Source organism: Erpetoichthys calabaricus, chromosome 7 (genome assembly GCF_900747795.2).
Source record: "Erpetoichthys calabaricus chromosome 7, fErpCal1.3, whole genome shotgun sequence".
NCBI lineage: Eukaryota > Metazoa > Chordata > Cladistia > Polypteriformes > Polypteridae > Erpetoichthys > Erpetoichthys calabaricus.
In genome coordinates this window covers 179,603,328-179,626,506 of record NC_041400.2, presented here as the reverse complement: position 1 = coordinate 179,626,506, position 23,179 = coordinate 179,603,328, and the positions used below count along the sequence as shown (strand labels likewise).

The window sequence follows — 23,179 nt, the reverse complement described above, 5'->3', positions numbered from 1 at the left end:
ACGCGTATTTTTTGAGCATGCCCATGTAGCTCAAACACAGGAACATATGTTGATGTAAAAGTATAACAAAACAAGTGCACTTTTATTCAAGACTGTAACCGAAGAAAAAAGAAAGCAAGTTACAGTAGGCGGTTGATATGACAGCTTGCGTGGTGGAATGCTAAGAACTGCTGATTTCCATTCTGTGCTATATAACTTAACATTTGAATCTGATGATTGCATATAGCGCTGTCTGATTTAGTGTGTGCAAGAACATGCAGGTGGCCAGTTGCTGAGTGCTACAGCGCACATTTTAAAAAAGAAAGAGACAAATATATGTGACGTTTTGAAGAAATCATTTTATGACGCGAATAGTACCAATCAGAAAACATCGTCGAAGTAATGCAATATTATTTGAAAACGAACAGCGTCAGGTTGGGTGTGAAGTTATACTGGCGCTGTTTGAGTCAGATCAGAAGCTGAATAAGCTGAAAAAGCTCCTGTTCTGACTCTAAGTAAAAAAGCATGAATTAATCAACAGAAATAACCGCGATTGACATTTTAAAGTTAACGATTTACAGTGCATGCCAATTTATAAATTCAATGTCCCTTTGAGGAAAAAAAAAACACTTTCTTCAAAGCTGGGAATCGAACTCTTGTCTCTGTGGCACAGTAAGGCAGTGGTGCTCCAAGTCAGCAAACCGTCCTTATAACTTATTTTTTTCAAGATCCATAACACACAGACAGACAGAGCACTGCGTAATACAGAGACAGACAGGCAGAGATATACAAACAAACAGGGAAGGCACATGTACTGAAAGAAAAAAAAAATCAACATGTGCGTTGTTTCTGCAGCACTGAATGAGCTCACCTGGTCTAACATCACCCCTCCCCCCGATCTGACTCTCTAAGTAACAGTGCAAGTACAGACACAAATCAAGTGCATGTGTGTACTGTATAATATTAACAAAAAGAGCAGCTTACTACTGAAAACGGCAAATATAGGAGTGAGTGGGGATCGAACCAGTACTCTTGATTACACTTGGTTTGCGTCTGTACTTGCGCTGTTACTTAGAGAGCCAGATCGGGGCAGGGGTGATGTTAGAGCGGTGATGGGGTGATGTCTGTCTGTGTGTTATGGATCTTGAAAAAAATAAGTTATAAGGACAGTTGTTCATGTTAATTGCAGTCTCAATTGTTAAAAAAAATATTTTAAAAGGAGCATCCCACATGAAAATATAACGATCTCATTAACTGACAGTGCATACCAATTTACAAATTTTATGTCCGTTTGAGGTTAAAAACAAAAAAAAGAAGTAACACTTTATATCCCCAGCGGGGAATTGAACTCATGTTTGTGAGGCAGAGAAAAGCTACTTGGTCTGAGAAGCAAATCTTAGCGTGCTACGCCACAGAAACTGTTACATGGTGTGTGAAGCTTTTGTGGAAGTGTTTATTTGATCTTAGGAACTTGGGCTTTACACATTCTACATTTTGTAACATTTATTACTAAAATATGAAAAAGTTTCTGTTTTAGCAATGTGTTTACACAGATTACTGTAGAAACGGAACACGCATGAAATGCATGTATTCCAAATAGCGACCTATTATTTCTATTCTAAAACTCCAGCAGTTCAGTCACTTCCAGATAATCAAACAAGCCATGAGCTGGAAAAACTTAGTGAACGTTCTGCGACGGTGGGGGACGAAATAGCCGGCTGCTCGTGAATAGCGCTTTGAGTACTGAGAAAAGCGCTATGTAAATGTAATGAATTATTATTATTATTATTTTTTTTTTTTCGCTACCTGTAAAGCTTGTGCTTCTTCGCCTTCTTTAAATTTAATCATATTCTGACCTGGTAAATGAATGGGTAATACTTCAACAGAATGCTTTCGACCATGCATTGACAATTCCATTAAATGCCACCCGCTTTTCATTCCACTGACGTTCCAAGTATCTAAATATGCTTGAACTTCATCCTGAGACTGTTCTTTGGATACATTCACGCGTACTCTATCGTGCCCTTTATGAGTGTCCTTGTAGATGTACTTAATACTCATAACCGATGCACAATACTCGACATCAATATGACCATCAAATCATTTGAGCAAATACATGTTATACGGCACAATCATTGAATTATTGAACATCACAATTTTAACAACTTTCTTTCAATGATAAGTGTGTTGTTCGTGACGATGATCTCTGTGTCGATAATCAAAAAAGCCAGCCTTAGTCATATCTGTTGAATTAACAAAAGCTTTAGGAAATTTTTTTAAACGCTTTTGTTTTTTTGGGACTCCCAACATAGTGAATCTTTTAAATGAGGTCTGTGAGACATGTGTTTAATGACTTTGTACCATAATTCAGGATAGGTTTCTCTGTTTGGAATTTCAGCACAGACAAAACAATCTACATCATCAGGAGTTAATAATTTATTTAGCAAAGTAACCAATAAATGCATGTGAGGGTTTTGCAGATAAATTTTGTGTAAAGTGAGATACTTTTGGACATATGGATTTGTATCCATTATTGGCTATAGAATTTCTAATACATCCGATCGTTTAACTCTTTCGATTCTATTTTGTGTCGATTCTCAGTTATCATAACGTTAAAATGAGAGAGTAGAAAATGTGTACCGTGTGCATGGATGCATATAGTTGAGAAGAGGGCGTGATTTTAAAAATCTAAAGGCCAGGGTTTCAACTTGATAAAATCTTCCAAAAAGTCTTGTCTCGTCTTCCAGAAAGTCTCGTTGCAGGTTTTTTTTTATTATAATAGAGAGAAAAGAAGTGCACAGGGAGTGAGATCTGGCAGTTACAGAGGGTTAGAAAGCAACAGTTTTTGGTCAAAAACTCTTAACTGACAACAGGATGTGTGCAAAATCCAGTTTTGCGTATGCCACTTTTCCAGACAATTCCTGGAATTTTTAGATCCCTTTTGTATTTTTGCTATGCAAAGTCCAGACATTGCTATAGTTTCTCACAGTAATAATATGAAATATTAGCAAAGAAACCTGTTGTTTTTTTCTTCCAAAAATTCAAATATTTAACTATTTCATAAGTAGCTGTACTTCAAAGAAATATCTCAAACAACTCATTTTTTCCATACATTTTTGTTTTATATCTCCTTTTTGTTTTCACTATATGTATTGTATTCATCATCGTGGTTTCTGTGTTTGCAAGACATTAAACGTGTGCCTCTCTGACTGTTTTTTGTAAAGGAAGACAAAGCTCCTGATTCATTACTGTGCATATCACAGAACATAATACAGGCAGTCCCCGGGTTATTTACGTGATAGGGACTGTAGGTTTGTTCTTAAGTTGAATTTGTATGGAAGTCTGAACAGGTACATTATTTTAATAAATGCTATTGTTGACCGATTGTAACCAAGTGCTCTGCCAATGAATGATGGAGTTTCACCTCTCTCTGACCTTTTTATTATTTCTACTTTGTTTTTTCTCTTCTTTACTGTATTACCAGCATTTGCATCACATTTGTGTTTCAGAGACATTTCTAAAGGGTGAAGACAAAAGGTTAAAATGAGCTCTTCTGCACAGCACTGTATGTACTATCACTGCAGGTAGGCACCCCTCGTCAGTTAACTTCCTGCTATGTGTGTAACAGTACAAGCAGGCTTGCTATTGAAAATGAATGGGAATGGCGAGGCGCAATTCACCATTTGCCCACCACACAGTCACCTCCACTTGCATACACTATGCTGCCTGCAGCGTCAGCCCACCGAGAATGAATTAGGTACAGCCAAAGGCGGGTAGTGAATCGCCTACCACCGCCCCTATTCAACAGGCAGCCACCCGAGGCACGCTACAATGCTGCCCCCACCACCCCATACTGCGTGAGCAGCAAACCACCCCACTCCAGCCACCGCTTGCAGCGCCCTGAGGCCGGAGATGACAGAGCGGCAGTTACTGAGGAGCCTGCATTGCGTCCCCCAGACAGATAAAAGAGCAGCTGCGGCCCCGTTCGTAAGTCATATGTCGGATGTCCGTAACTCGGGACTACCTGTCCATGTACTATACATAATATTTTTAATGATTTACATCTTTTTTAATGGTTCCAAATTATGTATTTACATATATGTGCTTTTTCTTGTCTGTAACTGCCTGTTTAATGTGTGCTGGTATTTATTTTATAACAATTAGCAGCACATTAATTACTGTGTCTGTGGCCAGGCAAGTCATATTTTGCATTCAGTGTGCTTAACAACATTTTGAATCTTTATTTCTCTAAAGCATAGATAGGTTCTTTGAGCGGCAGGTGCCAGAGAAAAATCTACAAGTGAATATGTCAAATCCTGAGGAGGGCGGTAATATTTCAGTGGAAACATACCCATTTCAATCACCCAAAAGTTTAAGTGTCAGTTCCCATGAGCAGAGAAGTAGTCTCTCCCTATAAAAATTTGACATTAAAAAATTACATAGATTTTTATTTAATTAAATGATATTTTATTACTCTTGTTCATATCCACAGACCTGCAGGGATCTATGGAATCCGGGGTGAACTTATCCAGGCTGGTGGTAAGGCTGTCCTTCTGGCACTGCAAACAATCTTTGCTTCCATTTGGGAGGCATGCGTCATCCCAACTGACTGGAAAATGGGACTTGTCGTCCCTATCTGGAAGGGAAGGGTGATCGGCTAGATTTCAGCAACAATCTGGGGGTAATACTGCTCTCAGTGCTGGGTAAATAACTTGCTAGGGTCATCCTCAATAGGATCCGTGATCATGGGCTCACCTACCAGAGACCGGAGCAGTCTGGTTTTACACCCAATTCTACCGTCAACCACATCCTGGCACTGAAGAGAATCTTGCATAGAGTGCAAACGCGAATATATAGTTTCTTTGCAGCCTTTGTCAATTTTCATAAAGCATTCAACTCAGTTGATCAAGAAGCCCTGTGGGACATCCTAAGTCTTCGCAGGATCCCCTGGATGCTGGATATCATGGCAGGCCTGTATACTGGTACTGTGAGTGCTTTGTAGAGTGAAGATAGAACCTCTGCTTTTTTCACCAGTTGATTCCGGAGTTCATCAGGGGTGTGTTTCTGCCCCTACTCTGTTCTGCTTGCATGGACTGAGAGTTGGGCAGGGTCATGTGGTCCATCGGCTGTGGGGCATCTGTTGGTGAAGAGAGATTCACTGATCTTGACTTTGCCGATGATGCTGTTATCTTCGCAGAGTCAACAGAAGCTATGAATGGAGTACTCGAGAGACTGATCAAGGAGTCTGAGCGTCTGGGCTTGCGAGTGTTCTGGATAACGAGACATGGACGCTATCTAGTGACCTGAGACAAAGACTAGACTCCTTTGGTACTGTGTACTGTGGCTCTGAGAATCCTTGGGTACCACTGGTTTGACTTTATTTCGAACGAGCGGTTGCTCATGGAGTCCTGAATGAGGCACATTACCTGCATTGTGGGGGAGCCTCAGTTATGGCACTATGGACATGTAGTGCGATTCCCAGAGGGTGATCTGGCTCACAGGATCCTCACTGTTGAGGACCTGAGCAGCTGGACCAGGCCAAGGGGACGCCCAAGTAACACCTGGCTGTGGCAAATAGATGGTTATTTCTTGAGAGTGGGACTGGACCACGCGTGTGCCTGGGGGCTTGTGTGGTAGATGTGGCAACGCATTGTACTAGTGCATGCTCCCCAACCTGACTGACCTGACCTGTTCATATCCATTTGTTCGTAACATGGGAAAGGGCAATTTCTTTGATTGTACCCAATTTCTCCATTTCTTCACACTTAACTGCTTATGGTCTTTGCATCAGTGTATAATGTAGATTCTGCTTGCTAAACTGCTTGCAGATGTGCTAGATCAGGGATGAGGAAGTTATGCCCTGGAAAAGTTCAGCAGCTACAGGTTTTTATTGATTTAAAATATTTAACCAGCTGCTGTTCCATGCCTGTAAATGAGCTCCATGTCGATATAACTTTCTTGTTTAACTATTTCTTGCATTAGATGGCAGTATCTTTTTTTATTTTTTCAAGGAGCAGTGATGTGGCAATGTATTTACTCCATAATGTCAAAAAGACCCAGGTGTTGGTATCAGTGTTTCCTGTTTGGCACAGTCATCACATTGTAATTCCCACTTGCCACTTATCATTTATTAGCTGATTTAATTCCTGGTCTTCATAAGAGAATTGTTATAGCCAGGGGTGCACATAACTGGTACGCTGGTATGCATGCGCAACAAAAATTGTAAATGCGTAATGTCATCTGTGTCCCTATGGCGCCGGTGCGTACCTGACGGTCAGAGAGGGCATTGACAACTCGTGTTGCTAATATATACATTGCTTTCTTTTTGGTTTTGATTATCTTGTGTTGCCAATATGTCTAAAAAACAACAGACATTAAGCAGCTACTTTGGTGTTTCACCACCTGTAAAGAAACAACAAGCCAAGCCAGAGCAGAAAAAAATAGTTTTTTCTGAAAAGTGGCTCCAAGATGTGCCGTGGTTTCAAGCTAATGGTGAGCACACTGAAATGTGGTGTAAGTTGTGCCGCTCACATCCACATATCACAGACAAAACAAGTGCCTTTTACTCAGGCTCAAAGAATTTCAGTCATCCGTTATTTGACAAACACTAAAAGAGCAAGGAGCACATGAATGTAGTACAAGCTATTTCTAATAAACAAGCTAGTCAGGAAGAAATTTCCACTCGCCCACTAGCTAGATGGTGAACAAAGGTAAATGAAGAATAACTGCAAGCTCTGTGTAATATTTTTCTCCTTGCCTTTCATAAAGCTAAACGCTCTCGTCCCCTATCTCCCTATGCTGAAGATATTCCTTTATTGGAGCGGCTAGGAGTAAATGTCGGAACTGTGTATCATTTACGTGAGGTGGCCACACGGATAATGCAGACCATCGTGCGCACTATCAGTGGAGTTGGAGTCTGCAGAATTTTGGGGACTGATTTTTGATGGATCGGAAGACATCATTAAAACCGAGCAGGAGATCGTTTTCATTGTGTCTGTGTCCAACATCGGGCAGTTTACCACGGAGTTCCTTTGCCTAATTGAACTGGGTGCTGACCGATCTGCGCAGGCTGTAACAGCCGGACTTGTTAAACTTTTCCGGGAAGCAGGCTTGGACAACTGGAAGAGAAAGTTGGTCGCCGTGTGCACAGACGGGGCTGCTGTTAACGTCGGTATATACAACTGCATTGTTCCGAAACTACGGCACCTGGCTGCAGTAGGAGACTCCCTTGTGCACATTCTGTGCACCACACACACACTAGAAAACTGTGGAAAATAAGCTGATCGCAACGTTACGTACTGTGAGACCTTTAATCGCTCCGTGGTCAAGCTGCTGCAGTTTTATTTACAAAAAGGTGGAGCAAAAAATACGGCCGTGCTTAAGAAGTTGTGTGAAGAGAACGGGATCTCCTTTGTGAAATTGGGTAAATTTCATAATATCAGATGGTCTGCATGGAGGCATGACACATTGCTAAAATATCAAGATTATTGCCAGCCATTAAAATGCAACTGGCCACGAGTGATAACAGTGACTTGCAGCATATCTGCACAGACCAATTTCAGTGTTTTCTGGGCAACGTGCTTGACGTTGGCAAGATTTTGAAGACCAAAGGAAAAGCTGAGCATTGGAGAATGTAAGGATGAACTCATGGTGGCCATAGGACAGTTTACACTTTTGCTTGATGCTGAAGGCCACTACAGAGCATATTCATCCATCCATTATCCAACCCGCTATATCCTAACTACAGGGTCACGGGGGTCTGCTGGAGCCAATTCCAGCCTACACATGGCGCAAGGCAGGAAACAAACCCCGTGCAGGGAGCCAGCTCACCGCAGGGCATGCGCGCACACACACACACACACACACACACACACACCAAGTACACACTAGGGACAATTTAGAATCTCCAATGCACCTAACCTGCATGTGTTTGGACTGTTGGAGGAAACCCACTCAGACACAGGGAGAACATGCAAACTCCACGCAGGGAGGACCCGGGAAGCAAACACGAGTCTCCTAACCCACTCCTACCCACTGCGCCACCGTGCCGCCCTACAGAGCATATACTGTTTCTAATGCTGATGCTGACAGGGACAAGATAAACTTACTCGGGGGTTAATTGAGGAGTTTGGAATCAGATATGACTCACTGAAGTCATGTGATCATTTCTTAGTATTTGATCCTTCAACTTGGCTTCAGGAAATACAAGATTTACATCGCTTTGGAAACACAACAGTTTGTACCATTCTTCAGAATTATGAAGCCACACTGAGTCTTGACAAAGACACAACTGTCACAGAATGGATGCACTTAAAGCAAACAGGGAAATGCTTGGCAGCATCCTCTGTGTATGACTTGGTCCAGATAATGTGAGAGGGGATTCTCAAATCCTAATGCACATCCACCAGTCAAAGAAGACCACAGAGACATTTGACCCAAAACCAGCAGTTGACCTGTGGATGGAGACAGCTAAGCGGAGGCTTAACAAAGGAGAGGGAGATGCATCTGCAACAGCATCATCTACCATGCAGGATGCTGAAGTAGAGGACTGTGAGGTAGACAGTGAGGAAGGTTGCACTTATTAAAACCTTAATCTGTATAGAGTGATCAGGTATTTCTGATTCTTACCACTTTTTAAGCTGCTGCTATATTTTTATTTTATTATTATTGTTGTTTTATCTGTATTTATTTTTTACCCTAATTCTTTACCTTACTGTTAAATCTGTTATAGAAATTGTTTTATTTCAATTTTTTCAATTTCTTTGGCAAAACTGTTTATGGTCATGCCAATAAAGCTCTTTGAATTGAATTGCATACTTATGTACAGATGAAAATATTGATGTAGATGCATTTATGTTGGTTTTCAGTAGCAGTAAGAAGATGACTAAGCATGGTTCCTGTTTCATTTACACTACCTTTATTCTGAAGGCCCTAATGCCTGAAACTTAAACTATTAAAATGCTATTGACAAGATTATAGTAACATTGTGTAACTAAAATAATTTTAACCACTAGCTTTACTTGGTTAGTTTAGTAGTGTGTTTTGCAAAATGAAACCTTAAGTGTACTAGACTGCTGACGGAGTACAAGCACATAATGCAGTTTTGACTGATTAAAGTGTTCAAAGTTACTCATATGCTCACTAATGAGAAACAGTATTCCCAGATTTAAAAGAAGTTGGTTGAAACAGGACATTTTATAAATGAAAGCAATGCCACAAAAATGCAAACTGTAAAGTACCAAATGTAAAAATTGTTAAAACAGTTATTTTCTCCATATCAGCATTGTGCGAAAATACAGGTTCTGGCACCTGCCTTTAGAGGAGAGTGGCAGAATACATTCAATTAAATTCTTGGACCAAAAGACTAATTTGCCTTTTTTTAATTGCACACACCTGTATGAAATTAGACAATGACAATTGAAGAACATAGATACACTTTAATCTGTTTAATAATAGTTCAGTTCAAAGACCATTCTTGACCTTTAACTACGTTTTCTGGCACTCCTAACCAACAGTTTTCCTTCTGCAGCAGTGACCTGGGGCCTCACGTATAAACGGTATGTACGCACAAAAAATGTTGGATATGCCCATTTCCACGCTCACATCGCGATGTATAAAAACTATACTTTACTAAAGCCACACACATTCTCACACCAGCTCCCTGCCTTGCATACGCACGTTTTTTGCTTGGTTTTGCAAACTTGCGGCACCCAGCGTCAAAGCAGTGCTACTGTTCCTTTGTGGTTTCATTTTCTTTTTTAGATTCACATTCCTGACGTGGCTTTATAAGATACACTGAAATTAGCCGCATATCATTTATAAATTTAAGGCATCCAATTGTAACCAACCTATAACAACAACAACAACAACATTTATTTATATAGCACATTTTCACACAAACAATGTAGCTCAAAGTGCTTTGCATAATGAAGAAAGAGAAAAAAGACAAAATAAATAATTAAAACTAGGGAACACTAATTAACATAGAATAAAAGTAAAGTTTGATGGCCAGGGAGGACAGAAAAAACAAAAAAAAACTTCAGACCGCTGGAGAAAAAAAAAAATCTGCAGGGGTTCCAGGCCTCGAGACCACCCAGCCCCCTGTAGGCATTCTACCTAACATAAACGACCTCAATCGGTCCTTATTGTATTCAGGGTTCACATGGAAGAATTTGATGATGATGGTCATGTGGACTTCTGGCCTTTAATCCATCAATGTAAGGACATCACAGTGCTTTGATTAGGTGGTGGTGGTGCAGATTGGCACCACAGAAAACCAGAAAAAGAACAGAAGAGAAAGTAGGGTTAGTACTGATTTTGGAGCCACCATGAATTATAATAATAATTGAATATACAGAGCATCAGGGTTTAACTAAGATGAAGCTATGAGAAAGCCATGTTAAAGTAATGTGTTTTCAGCAGTTTTTTTAAAGTGTTCCACTGTATTAGCCTGGTGAATTCCTATTGGCAAGCTATTCCAGATTTTAGGTGCATAACAGCAGAAAGCCGCCTCACCACTTCTTTTAAGTTTAGCTCTTGGAATTCTAAGTGGACACTCATTTGAAGATATAAGGTTACGATTTGGAGTGTAAGGTGTAAGACATTCCGAAATATAAGATGGAGCGAGATTATTTAAGGCTTTGTAAACCATAAGCAGTATTTTAAAGTTAATTCTAAATGACACAGGTAACCAGTGTAGTGACATCAAAACTGGGGTCATGTGCTCGGATTTTCGTCTCCAAGGTAAGAGTCTAGCAGCTGCATTCTGCACTAGTTGCAATCGAATGATATATTCTTTGGGTAGTCCTGAGAGGAGTGCATTACAGTAATCTAGTCGACTGAAAACAAAAGTATGAACTCATTTTTCAGCATCTTGTAATGTAATAAAAGGTCTAACTTTTGCTATATTTCTTAAGTGAAAAAATGCTGTTCTAGAAATCTGATTAATATGTGGTTTAAAATTCATGTCAGAGTCAATAGTTACCCCTAAATTCTTTACCTTCGTCTTGACTTTTAATCGTAATGCATCAAGTTTATTTCTAATAACCTCATTACATCCATTATTTCCAATCACTAAAAACACAAGTGAGACATTGTGTCAGTGAATTAAGAGTGTCTGGGTCATCAGGTGCTATTGATAAATACAGCTGTGTGTCATCAGCATAGCTGTGGTAGCTCACGTTATGCCCCGAGATAACATGACCTAACGGAAGCATGTAAATCGAAAAGAGCAGCGGACCCAGGAAAGAGCCTTGTGGAACACCATATAGAATATCATGTGTCTTTGAAGTATAATTACCACAACTAACAAAGAATTTTCTACCTGCCAGGTAGGATTCAAAACAATTTAAGACACTGCCAGAGAGGCCCCACCATTGACTAAGGCGATTTCTAAGAATATTGTGGTCAATGGTATCAAATGCGGCACTCAGATCTAAGAGGATGAGAACAGATAAACGGTCTCTGTCTGCATTTACCTGCAAGTCATTTACTACTTTAACGAGTACAGTTTCTGTTCTGTGATTTGATCTGAAACTTATCAAGAATAGCATGTTTATTGAGGTGATCATTAAGCTGCATAATGACTGCCTTCTCTAGAATTTTACTTAAGAAAGGCAGGTTAGAAATAGGTCTAAAATTTTCAAAAGAAGAGGAGTCAAGATTATTTTTCTTCAGCAGGGGTTTAACTGCAGCAGTTTAAGACAGTCTGGGAAGACCCCTGTATCTAATGACGAATTTACTATATCAAGAATACTATCAATTAGCACACCTGATACTTCTTTGAAAAAATTTGTTGGTATTGGGTCAAGGACACATGTGGAGGGTTTCAGTTGAGAAATTATTTTATATAAATCAGGTAAATCTATCCTGGTGAAAGAATTTAATTTGTTTATAATAGAGTACTGGGGTTTAAGAGGATCAGTATTGGGGAGATGTACTATATTATTTCTAATATCATTCATTTTCTGATTAAAAAATACAGCCAAAGCCTCACAAGTTTCACTGGAAGTATTTTGGAGGCATTCCTTTGAGTGACCTGGATTTAGCAGACGATCAATCGTAGAGAATAAGACTCTGGGATTACTAGCATTGTTATTTATAATTCTAGAGAAATAAGACCTCCTCTCAAGACAGACTATGTTGTTGTATTCTATTATTTTAACCTTCAGTATCTCATAGTGGATAATCAGTTTAGTTTTTCTCTATTTACGCTCCGTTCTCTGGCATGTTCTCTTTAGATCAGACACTCTTTGGGTCTTCCATGGTGTAACAGTGCTAAAATATTTTTTAACTATCTTTTCAGGTGTGACTAGGTCAGCAGCAGCTCTCACCTTAGTATTAAAATTTTCCACCTTACTATTTACATTATTCTCACTATTGTAGTAAGCACTACAAACGGACTGGTTGCTTAGAATGTTTGTAAATTTTGATGCTGCTGATGAATCAAAGAAGCGTTTTCTTTTAACAATATGCTTCTCATGAATATTTTCTATCATTATTTCTATATTAAATAGTAAGAGAAAATGGTCTGATAGACCAATGTCAATGATCTGCTTCACATCAACTTTTAGTCATTTGGTAATTACTAAGTCTAACGTATGACCTGCTTTGTGTGTAGGCTGACTAATGTGCTGGCTCAGATTAAAAGAGTCCTGGAGGTTCATAAATTCTTTTACTTTCGGGTCACACTGATTACATTGGTCTACAAAAAAATATTTTTTGTTTGCTACTGGGAACTTCAGAGCAGCTCTATATTAAGTTTTTTACACTGATTTCATATATGAAATTGGAATTAAGCTAGCATGTCAGGTTTTTGAAATACACATCATTGATGTTTTGACACTTTTGAATATCAATATTATATATCAACACGATATCTGGAGTTTGAACTCTGTCCCACCAAAATAGTTTTGATGTGTTTATTCTGAAAACAAATCAGAAGATGATACCCGAGACACATTAATGCATATTTATGTCAGTTTACCTCAATATAAAAGTGAGGTCAGCCTGCCCAAAAATGTTGGAGGCACTCGCTTTTGCGCTTGTACTGCACATCTGTCTCTCTTTGCAAGAACCATCAGTAGTCACCCATCATGCTCGGAGTGAATTTTCCCCTTTATATCTTGATAAAATCTTTCCCTATACTCATCGCAGACATCGCTCAGATTTGGTGAAAAAAGTTGAGATGAGAATGTGAAAATGCGTCTTCAGTGACATTCTGGCTCCCGTTAAGCTAATATACTTTCAGCATATTCTCCACAAGCTCAGCATAATTCTCTGCTCTGTGACTGTCAAGAAAATTCTGGACAACCTGCACGAATGAGGTTGTTGATTCAGTTGGCTTCAGTTTCCTTTAGAACTCATCATCAAGCATCAGTTCTCGTATTGCAGGGCCAACAAAAACACCTTCCTTAATTTTGGCCTCACTTTTCTCGACACCAAACTTATTTCTTAAATGCTGAAACGCATTGCCTTAACTGTCCAGTCACCCTAGTTGTCCAAGACCTATAACATCATAACTAAAAAATGGGACATGCTGGATGAAAACGGTTTTCAGATTTGGAGTCAGCAAGTGAAATTTGTTAAAGTACAGGTGAAAGAATCCCAGTAGCAAAATGCTTGTTGACCAGTGTTATCGATATGAAAGTTAAAATAGCCGACTATTAGGAACGTGTCATAGTTTGTAATTACAATTGACACCAAGTTTGAGAATTCCTCAAAGAAAGACGCATTGCATTTAGGAGGTCTATACACGGATAATAGTAGAAACTGAGAAACTCCATGAATAACAACAGCAAGATACTCAAAGGACTTGAATTTGCCAAAGCCAACATCTTTACACTTTAACCGGCTCGAGTAAATGTTTGCTAAACTGCTGCCTTTCTTACCGTGGCGATCTGAATGAGCAAAGATGTAATTCGAAGGCGCAGATTCGATTAACATAGCCGCACCATCAGAGCTAAGCCACGTTTCACTTAGTGCAAAATTAATTTTCCTATCACTAATAAGATCATTGATGGAAAACGTCTTGTTGGTTAATGCTCTGACATTTAATAAAGCCATTTTTAATATTTTGGAAGAGCATAACTGAATTGTATGTGCGTTATGAGTATTCGAGATAGAAATTAAGTTATTTTTATTAGCGCTGCTCTGTGAATATTTTTTTATAGTTTTAATATATTGTTCATCAAGAGGTGTAATTCTAATTAAGTTATTCATATTTATGCCGCACTGCCTAGTTTTTTTAAATGCATTGAGGGTTAGTTATTATAGTATTAATGCAGTGCACTTTGGAGGAAAATTTTTGTTACCGAATTATCACATCCTAGCACAGCATTATGGAAAGGGTTAGGAGTAAAAATAGACAGTCAAGAGAGACAAATTACCTTAGCTATGTTTTCGGAGAGGACCCGGGTGCCGAATCTATTTGGATGCAGACCATCCCGCTTGAAGAAACATGGCCTCTCCCAGAAGAGGTCCCAGTTGTATATGAACCCAATGTTTTGACTCTCGCAGAAGCCTTTCAGCCAGATGTTTAACACCAGCAGACAACTGTAATACTCGTTCTATCTTCTAACGAGAGGTAGGGGACCCGAGATGCAGCCGGGGTCCTCTCCTTTGTGGCTTTAATAAGTGCTGAGAAGTCCACCTTGAGAATCTCCGACTGTTGGTGTCTCACGTCGTTTACCCCGGCGTGTATCACAATGGATCCCACTTACCCTGTTCTTGTGCCTCTCAAAGATTGTCGGCGCTCGTTTCATAACATTTCGCACACGAGCACCAGGAAAACAAGAGACATAAGTTTTCTGATTAGGGCAAGAGATATTTAGGTTTCATACGATTGAATCTCCAATCACAAATACATCACCCGGGGTAGAAGGCAAACTGGGGGTGCGGAGAGGGTCGAACTGGTTCTGGGTGGAGATGCTTGCCTGTGCCGATGGAGGTGTTCTGGCCTTTAACCCCCGCCTGCATAGCTAAAACAGGCCGAGTTCTTCATCATTGACCTCGTTGCTCTGACGACGAGGCACGGGGATAAAGCTCACTTGGCCTTGAAAATGAGTGGCACAGTGTGGAGTCGATTTTACTGAACCGCGATTTGCTGTGACGATTTCAGATGTCGGGGAGAATTTATCCAGCAGATGAGCCTTCACATTCCTCAGGTGCCTCCGTCTGGACAGGAGTTTCTGGATCTGGATGTCGAGAGCCTGGAGTTCTTCGACGACGCGGTTCATCTCACTGTCGACCATTGTCTGCTTCCACTTCCACTTCGTGTCCTAGGAAAGAATGAGATGGAGAGGTTAGGCAAGGTAACAATATAATGGTCCACAGAATGGCAAAACTATTCCAAATACCATAGCTGCTTTAGAGTTGTTACTCTTAGTGCACCACTCAGAGTATTTTAGCCCATTGTATCTGAGTGTGGAATCACAGCTTTACAGCAGCTAATTAGAAAACTCCATGGTGGGTTGTGAGTGCAGAGGATTATCGGGATACAGCTTCAACCCTAGAGAAAATTTATAGCACACTCTGCCTCAGTCATGCGCACAGTCTGTTTGAACCTCTCCCATTCGGCCTCAAGGTTCAGAAACAGCTTAATTCCAAGAGCTATAAACACACTCAATCAGTCCATCAAGTGCTCCTGGTAGAACTGTTTGCACTTATAAGTACCATTACCTCACTGTAAACTTGCACTACAGTTGTAATATTGCCCAACCTGAGCCACTTTTTGAACCATTTGCTCTGTCTTGCACTAATATGTGCATGTATATTGTACTCATTCTTTCATATTGTATAATTTTCATTGCTTTTTATCGTAGTATTATTATTTTATAGGAAATAGTTCATTTCATATACTTTATGGAGGATTACATATTACCATACAATAACAATAAAGGAATTAAATTCAATAGAAGAGAGCGCATATTTACAGGTGATGACGAATGGCTTCAAATTGAATGTGTGGGCACTGTGGCTCAGTGGTAGCCATGAGTTGCTGCCCCGCTCAAGGATTGGTCCTGCCTCGCACTGTATGCTTTCTAGGACTGGATGGATAGATGGATGGAATAATTCAACAAGTTCTATGGAGATATTTCAATGTTCCTTAAAAGTTTTGAAGAATCAGTGTTCTAAGCTTACAGATGGTCTGATATTTATTAAAGAGCTTATTGTGTGGCGATTTGTTACATGGATAAAGAAAAGGAAGAACAGGAATTGGGGGTGGGTATGTTTGAAAGAGACAGTACTGCTGCATTAATTTATTTCATTGAGTGTCCTGCATGTACCAGCAAGCATCTTGTGGGAGGCAGGAGCAATCTGTGGACAGAGCGCCAGCTCACTGCTACTAGTGCACCCCCATGTTTAATACATGCTTTAATTCATTTCATCATGAAAATGATATGAAGCATACATCTTAGTATTTAAATTGTTCAGGGAGCTGTAATATCATGAACGTAATGTATTCTGTGTCCTGTCGACATAAGAAAGCCTGTTTGAGAATCATGTGGCGATCACACATGTAAAGCACATAGAAGAACACGTACAATACGAAGCATTTAATGTGCTACTTTAGTTATGATAGGATTGGAGAAACTCTAGTAAATTTCACATTGATTGTAAGATAAAGTTTGCAATGTTGTACTTTAATGACAAAATAAATTATGAGATTCAAGTGGACATTTTTATCACTGTGTCCCTATTTTTTTATTTTCTCTGTGCCCTAATACCCTTCCTTCCGTACGACACTCAAGACGGTGGGCTACAACTGACCTTTTCACAGCAACTTTGATATGTGACCACTTCTTTTTTTATTTTGGGCACTGTGCGACTTTCCTTTTATTGTTTATGCCACTGCTTAAGTCAACAAATAGTATGTTTTTCCTTGCCTCCACTTCGTATTCGCTGAAATTCTGTTTTCTCACGTACTTTTGCCATTGTCTTTTAATCAAATACTGAATGGGGATGGTGATATTTGCATATTAAAATATATAAAATTCTGGGAGGAGACAGGGTGGGACAGCAGGCGTGTGCACGTGTGTTACTTTTCACACTTACAGGGATTTGTGGAGCAGAAGTGTGTGGAAGTTGGAATACGCATGATTTGGTGCATCTGAATTTTTTTGTGTGTACGTACATTTCCACTTTTGTTCGTATGCCGTGTTTTAGTGTTAGTTCTATGCATTGCATTATGCATGATACTCTTGGTCTTGAATGATGGGAGGTGATGGGTGTTAGTTTTGTCAAAGCTGTTTCCTCCGCCAGTTAAATTAATAAAAAAAATGATAATAAAACAGTTTAGTTGTTACTTCTTTGATGTATTGAAAGTCATTAGTTTTGCATCAAAGTATTTTTTGTTTAGATTACACAATATTACTTATGGGTTCTAAACATTTTATGTTTTGTTTTTTAGGTATAGCAAGCCTGTTACAAAACTGCTGAAAATGTTTTCTGGTGGTGAATCAGTGGATGAGTATGAAGAAGAGCTGTACTATGATCAAAATGATTCAAGTGAGTCAGAAGTAAACAGTGAGCTTGAGTTTCATCTTTACAGCCAGGTGCACTATGCTATGACATTAGATGATGCAGATACAGATGTGGATCCAGCTACAGATGTCAAACAAGCCCTTGACTTAATCCAGTCTGACTCGTCTAAAGAAGATGGGACAGTTATCTTGATTTCTGATTCAGAGCCTATTCTCATATCAGATAGTGAGTACAACAAAACAATATCAGATGACAGTGATACAGATAGCATCTATAAAACAAAGTGGAAAAAGGAATTCAATTCTGAAAAAAGTCATTGTAAAAAGCATTTATGTGATGAAGTGCCTGGTAGAACATTAAGACTACCAAGTCAGAAAAATGGTCAAAAAAAAAAGCGGAGTGAAGTAAGTGAGAAGAAGTCTAGACAGTCTCTGAAGCATCATTTTGCAGATAGCGAAGAATCTGATGTGGAGAACTGGATGATTTTAGATGGACGGATGCACGCGGGAGACAGTAGCATTCTGATAAATTTAGTAGGCAACTATGAAGAAGCAGGTAATTAAATCTTTGATTGGTTGTGATCATTGTATATGTTTTTAATATGCATGCTTTAAATGTATTGACACCATGTCTCAGTATGGTTCAAGAACAAACAAAAACAGTCATTGAAGTTTTTAGTGGCAAATATATGTCTGTGTAGGACATATTTCCTCATGTTTATTTTTAGGTCAAAATGAAGGTTTTCTAGTTCTGTGTATCATGGTACACCATTTCCTGTGTCTGCATTATTTTCAGTGTTTTTATTAGGTCATATTTACAAAAGAAAACATGAAATTTGCCTTCTCACTTGCATCCAATAACATACAGAACTGATATACAACAAACAAATAGAGAGAAGGCAGGTTTAAACTTACACAGAAATTCTAGGAGGCTGGTGCCCATTGTTTCTCCATATACTGTGATGAAATTCTCTTGCAGTTTTGGCATGAAATTAAGAAATTGTTTTTAACATTTTATTTTGTCATTCTATTTGTTTAATTGCAAATGGCTAACATCAACAGTATCATTCATTGTATGGCAGTAATAAATAGTGTTGTTTTAGTACAGCATAGTTTTAGTAGAGCAAAGAAATCTTCAACATTTAGCAATACTTGTGTTAAATTTTAATTGTTTTGGAAAACCATCCAAAAAAACTTTAATTTTTTTTGAGTTACATTGAACCAATAGTACTCATTATAAAAATAATAATAACTGTTATAGTGTAATGTAATAGTGTAATGATAAATTAAAATATTTTTCCTTCCTACATTTCTTGAAAAATAAAGATAGATAATAAAAAATAGTGTGCGTAGCAGTAAACTGGTAACAGCCATTCAAAGCTGGTTCGTTTCTTGAATGAAGTACTGTAGATTATTTGTTCAGATCCTGAAACCCAGAACTGGACTAAAGTTTAGAAGATAATGAGTATAATTCATATATTGGTTGATCATCTGTGCATGCTTTATGAAGAGAACTACGTAAAATACATGTTTATACTGTGCTCCTCACAAAACATACAGATGTTTACTTTGGGAATTTAAGAAATCTGTTAGATGTTTTGTACAGTGTCAAGAGATTAAAAAAAATCTTGAGATTTTTATATAGCATGACACATTTAAATTAGCTCATACATTATTCTCCAAATAATTGTTATTTTTAACAGTGTTAATAGAACTGTAATAAGTATCTCATATGTTATGAAGGAATTATTAAAATTATTCGTGGGTTTCTTAGTGTCTTTCTATGACTTCTTGCACTCATTTTGGGGGTTTTGGTGGTGAATAATTCAAATTTCACATTAATTGATAAGGTGTCTTAATTAACTTGGTGTGTTTTTTTTACCGCCATTCTGTTAATTTACAGCTGTGGCCATTATGACTTACCTTTTATACGACCACACCCCACGTTGTAGTATGCCTGTGAACTTATTATATGTGTGAACTTAGTTATTTCACATGTGCTGTAGTTATTTTAATAGTTTATAGTAAAGTATGTCATGAAAACATAAAGCAATAGCCTTAGAAACTGAAATGCAGATTATAAATTGGACAGAAACTGAAGAAAAGAAACGCCAGAAGCAGAATTGGTTGGAATACCACTTGGCCATGAAAAGAGACTGTGAAAAGCATAAAAGAAGGGGGCCTTACCTGGGAGCCCTTGGGATGTGCTTCTCGGCTGCTAAAATCTATTTGCCTGGGTACATTGCCATCAGAGAGGAGTCGTGGCTTGGATCGACTCATGTTGTTGGCGAATGTGAAGCAGAGTTTATAGCCCCAGGTGAGCGGTGTGAGGTGGAGCTTGGGACATGAATATCAAAGCAGTGGATGAGGCAGATGAGAGCACATGGTGCAGCTTGGAGGGCAGCGGTGACATTGGAAGGCGGCCAGCATTTTTATTAGAGGAATAAACAATGCTGCCACAGGCCTCCCCACCCTGACAAGCTTGTAGTACAGTGTATCCTTATTCCAACAGTACATGTACCTCTGATACTGAAGTTTGTTCTAACAAACTGTTATTCTGGAACACATTTGCTTTACTAACACATTTTACTGTAATTAAAAATATTATTTTAATGTTGCTCTTCTTTCATTGACTTGCAGCCGACTTAAATCTAAATTGTCTGTGTCTGTTTGTTTTCAAGAAGGCTCTAAGTTAAATCCATCACTGTGTTTAAAACTGCATGAGTTGGTGTCAAATTCTTCCAAGCACACATTTCCTCTCAGAACCCAAAGAATTGCCAAGAGTCATCGACTTTCATCTCTCTTTGGATTTGTTAGTATGGATTTGTGAGTAAATAAATGTAATATTTGACTGGCCCTTCATCCCAAGTTGGTTCCTTACTTATGCCCAGTATCGGCAGGATAGGCTCAGGCTTCCTCAGGACTCTGCAGTGGAAGGAGTGATTTAGTAAATGGATGGCTGAATTATCAGTAATTGACTATTGAACATGCAGAGCCATTTAGATTTTGCTGACAATAGGAAAAAAATATGTTTGCATTAAAAGTAAAATATTTGAGTATTAAATATTATATGGAACAACTGTGAGAATAGGGAGAAATATTGAAATAAATATGGAAAGTAGTCTACTATATACTTATGCTTGTTACTAAATTTTGGGATCAGATTCAGCTTCTTAAAATCAGGACTCGCAAAGTAAAGTTTCTGGAGGTGTTCCATTCATCAGTAACACCCAGTTGTGGCATGACTTTAATTTCATTAGCATCAGTCACAGGTCTCTAATTTTTGACAGACCAGTTTAATTGGCTTGGTAATCACTTCATATTCATTTATCTGAGTTCTCATGGGGAATCCAAAAAAAAAGACCAAAGGATTGATCTGAAAACTTGTATGATTCCAATATTTGCCTTGGGCAGTCTTTACTGACCTCATATTGTACCATCTTTTGAGATTTTTCTTTTTTGGGCTCTGACTCTCGCTAAGTAATGTTAAGCCTGTTTTCCCCACTACTGAAAGGATGACGTGTTATGTTTACATTGTTTTGTATAAAGTGGGCTGTTAAATTGATACTTGGCTAGATGAACAGATGAAACCAGATTGCAGTGAATGTGACAACTGGGAAATGATTGACAGAAGCTCTTACCAACTATGTACATGTCACCAAACTGTTTTGCTTACCTTTTACTTTTTTAAGTAAACCCTCAAGAAATGACATGCTTTAATATATGTTTTTTACTTTCAGTTTGACTATTCAAACAGTAATAGTGTTCATATGTGTACGCAATAAAATTTGAAGTTGGTAGATATCATAGTCATCTGTGGGGTAAATGGGAGTGACTGATATAGGTGTCTTTGAACTTGGCAGAATATGTGATAGATGCCCTAATACAAGTGGATAAGGCGTTTTTGCACACAGTGATGGTGTTTGTATCAAGAATGGTCCAACTTCACTATAATCCGAATCAGACCATTCGGGAAAGGGGTGGATGAGTTTTAACTCGAATTGGGTACTTTTCAGACATTTCATTTTAGGTAACTTACCTAAACTCATATTTGACAAAATGGTTACCTGCAGGCACTGTGTGGACAGTCCAGAATATCATTTAAGAACATGCGTATTATTGTTCATGGATTTGAATTTTCTTCATCAGTAAAGTGTGTTATGATTCCTAATTGTTGCAAATGTGTTTTGTTTTGTAAAGCAGTAGTTCTCAAGTTCAGTTCTGGGGTCCCCTGTGGTTCTAGGTTTTGATGCCAGCTAACTTCTGCTTTTAATAATACTCCTGCCTAAATTAAGCAAGGTTTAATTTCCCAGTTTCTTTATTTGGGTGTCAATCTAGAAATTACGAAAGTAGGTTTGCCAAAGTTTTATTGGAGCACAGCAAATATTTATGTATATTACATGAAGAAAGTGTAGCTTTTTTATAGTGGTTTTTAAGATTTTCATCATCATGATTTTCAATCCACTTTTCCAGGGTTATTTAACCTAGTATTTACTAATGAGAATGCTAGTGGTTATGACACTGAAATAGAATCTTCCTTCCAGCATTCTGTCTTGTTTACCCTGGTGTCTACTTTGTTCTCTGTTAATTTACATTTTAGGATACAGTTAAGAAAGTAAACTCCTATGTGTGAGTTAATTGGAGAATAACAAAAATAATTAAGAATTTAAAATTATGGCTAATATATATATTTCTAAATCTTTTATAAATTATATCTCATGCTATTGTGCTTTCCCAAATGCAGAATGAGAGAAATTAAAAAGATGAACTGGTAATTAAATAGTGAGATCAATTATAGGTAAATAACTCAGTGATTGTCAAATAGGTTGGAACAAAAAATTGCCGGCATTGAGGGCCAAGGGCTGAACTTGAAAACCACTAGAACGCTTTGACTCCCAAAGGCAAGAATAATGATTTTTTTTTTTGATATGTTTAAATTTTTAGAACAACTAATACTGAAAAATATTTATACTTTGTGTGTGTGTGTGTGTATATATGTATATGTATATGTATATATGTATATGTATGTATATGTACTGTATGTATGTATATATATATATGTATGTATGTATATGTATGTCAGAACTTTTGGGCCCTTTCCCTATATTTTTAGAAACATTTTTTTTATTAAAAAACATACACATACACACATGCATATGGCACATACTACTACTTTATGCTGTGTGCCATTTCTAAGAAAGAAAAAAAATGAGATTCAGAGGAAACCAGAACAAGTAAAAATAATTATTGTAGGTTAATTTTATAATTTTGTGACTTGTTCATAGTTATTTTCTTAAATGTGGAGAGTTGATGGACAGTACTCTTCCCTCTGAAATCTCTTCAAATTAACATAAATCAGAAAAACACATGGGTTTAGTATTCATTTAGTTAATTGACTGTAATTTATAGCTTATTATACTTCTAATTTTTGCTGTACATTGTTAAAGAAGCTCTTATTATTAACATAACACATCTGGTACATTATATTAGAAATATTTCACACTGTCTACAGTAAGATTTTAAAATTAGATTTATTTGTATCATTACTGATAAACAGGTAACAAAGATAAGTTATACAGTATATAAATTTGTGAAAATGTTCATTTATATTTTACAATTATAACTTATAAATTTACATTTGCATTATTTAAGTGATTTGTCAAGAAAAAAATTGTCGTTAGAAATATGTTGCTTGCTTTGAAATGTTAAGCACAGGA

The 23,179-nt window shown here is 38.0% G+C and overlaps 1 protein-coding gene across 1 annotated transcript in view; it reads left to right on the top strand.

Annotated features, from left to right (window-relative positions):
* Positions 1-23,179, top strand: part of zcchc7 (zinc finger, CCHC domain containing 7) — a 365,607-nt gene that overhangs the window by 35,911 nt on the left and 306,517 nt on the right. Inside the window, exon 2 of the mRNA XM_028805777.2 lies at positions 17,390-18,018. Coding sequence (XP_028661610.2) covers positions 17,421-18,018 — 598 coding nt within the window. The 5' untranslated portion in view covers positions 17,390-17,420. The remainder of the gene's footprint in view (positions 1-17,389; positions 18,019-23,179) is intronic.